The 2,046-nt window shown below is 46.7% G+C and overlaps 1 protein-coding gene across 1 annotated transcript in view; it reads right to left on the bottom strand.

The window, feature by feature from the left end:
• Positions 1-78: 78 nt before the first annotated feature.
• TMEM38A (transmembrane protein 38A) overlaps positions 79-2,046 on the bottom strand; it is a gene marked incomplete at its 5' end in the record, with an annotated part of 4,589 nt that continues 2,621 nt past the window's right edge. Inside the window, 2 exons of the mRNA XM_042444046.1 lie at positions 79-309; positions 1,015-1,132. Of these exons, the coding sequence (XP_042299980.1) occupies positions 94-309; positions 1,015-1,132 (334 nt within the window). The remainder of the gene's footprint in view (positions 310-1,014; positions 1,133-2,046) is intronic.

Raw genomic sequence — 2,046 nt, 5'->3', positions numbered from 1 at the left:
GAGCATGGGGGGTGTCCATTGGCAGGCTGCCAGACCTTGATCTGGGAGGATCCCGGGAGGGATAAGGAGGTTTTTTTCTCCTTCTGACGCCCTTCATTCGACCTTCTTGGCCTTTCGCTTCCTGGTGCCCTCATTCAGCTCTTCCCTGGATTTGGCTGGCAGTGGGGGAGGAATAGGCTCATGGGCACCCCCTCCCCCATGGTGGTGGTCATCGTGGCTGGCGGGCACAGAACCAAAGAGAATGGGGCACAGGGCACCTTCCACCAGGACAAATGGGGAACCATGGGAGTGTGTTGCCGTCATGAACACCTGTCAGGCAGAGAAAGGAAAAGCCCATTAGTGGGAACTTCCCATATCCAGCTGCACCATGGCAGTGCCAAGGTAACATCAGCAGCAGAAGCCCCAGATAAACCTCTCTGGCCCCACCTGGACACTACTTCCCAAAAACACACAGATGTGCAATAGAAGGCGGGATATAAGAAAATAATACTAAAAAAATAATTTGCTGGCCAGTCCACCAAAGTTGCCCAAGCACCAGACTGTCACGGACTCCATGGATTCAGATTGGTTGTCACTCTCATGGCTGTACCAACCCCTGGCCTCTAGTCTGTTTCTATATTATTATTATTCCTGCATTTCAGTGCCACCTTCCTTCTCAGGAGCTCAGAGCAGAGTGTTCAAGAGAGGTGCAAAAAGCTCCTTCCAGACTGTGGCAGATGCAATCTAAAAAAGTAACCTTTCCCAAGCTTTGGCTTCCCATCTTTTTATTTTTGGAACCACCATGCCAGGCTGAAAGAAAGGAGTTGGAAAGACAATAGGGGACCCACAATAAAGCAGCTGCATTTTCCTTGGAAAGTTCCTTTTTTATACTACAACCCCCATACTGGCTGGAGGATTTGCTGAGGTGCAGTCCAATAGAATAACAATGCAATAATTAACCTCCCCCCTCCCCAATACTTCTGAGACTCCTCTCCTTTTGCTCAATGCTTCCCCACCTGATCTGGAGAGACTCACCTTGCAGATCATCATGAAGAGGGTGAAGAAGAAGATAAGGGTGGGTTTGGAGATGGGCAGCCAGTGGGTTTGCTGGAGGGTGAAGAGGATAGCTCCATAGAGGCTGGCTTTGGAGGGGCTGCAAAGCAGGGTTAGGGAGGCACACAGAGAAAGAGGACAGGCATCGCCACTTGCATAATTTGTCAAATAAAAAATAATTTGTCCCTGCTTCTGTACTTGAAAAGTAATTCTCAGCCATTGCTCATTACAATGTTTGAAAGTCTCTTGCAGCATTTCCTTCATGTTTGTTAGCTTATTACTTTGCTTACTCTACATTACTTAAGGTGTTTGTTTTTTAAACTTAGATGAGAATGGTGCAACACTTGAAAAATCTTGTCAGAAGTTCCTTTGAAAATGCCCTTTGAAAAAGTCACATTTGGAAGGAACTATTAACCAGAAAGCTATTTTCTTCTCTTGCTGCACCATCTGTTCCAAAATGAGGCAACTACAAGTCACTTGGGACACTAATTCATTGTTGCCTCTCAGCTCCAGTTTCCCTACAGTGGAGAAGGAAGAAGCAGCCACTGATGCCTTGGGTCCCTCAGCCCAACCACAGGGCCCTCAGCATGCAAGATGCCAGGCTGGTGCACCCAGGACCTCCTGTTCCAGGGCCTCAGTCTCCCTCCGGTTCTGAGCATGTGGGAAAACAATATATTTTGGACTAAGGTAACCAGAATCTTTTCACTGGGTGAGGGAGTCTACAAATTGTAGTTCACTAGGGTAACTTTACCAAGCTGTACTTCAGCTGCCGTCCAAAAGCAGGTGCCAGATGGACAGGAGGCAGAGATGTCTTGGGTGCAAATGCTCGCTGCTCCCTTCCTGCCTAGAGAGCCAGGCTTTGCTCTCTGCATGCTTTGCTTTGCAATGCAAATACAACACCTGCACTGCCCAGGATGGCCCTTTTGGGTGCAAAGCACATTTGTAAAAGTAAACAACTATTATTATTATTATTATTATTATTATTATTATTATTATTATTATTATTATTATTAT

The sequence above is a fragment of the Sceloporus undulatus genome, unplaced genomic scaffold (genome assembly GCF_019175285.1).
Source record: "Sceloporus undulatus isolate JIND9_A2432 ecotype Alabama unplaced genomic scaffold, SceUnd_v1.1 scaffold_1790, whole genome shotgun sequence".
In the NCBI taxonomy this organism is placed as follows: domain Eukaryota; kingdom Metazoa; phylum Chordata; class Lepidosauria; order Squamata; family Phrynosomatidae; genus Sceloporus; species Sceloporus undulatus.
This window is presented reverse-complemented; position numbering and strand designations above follow the sequence as displayed.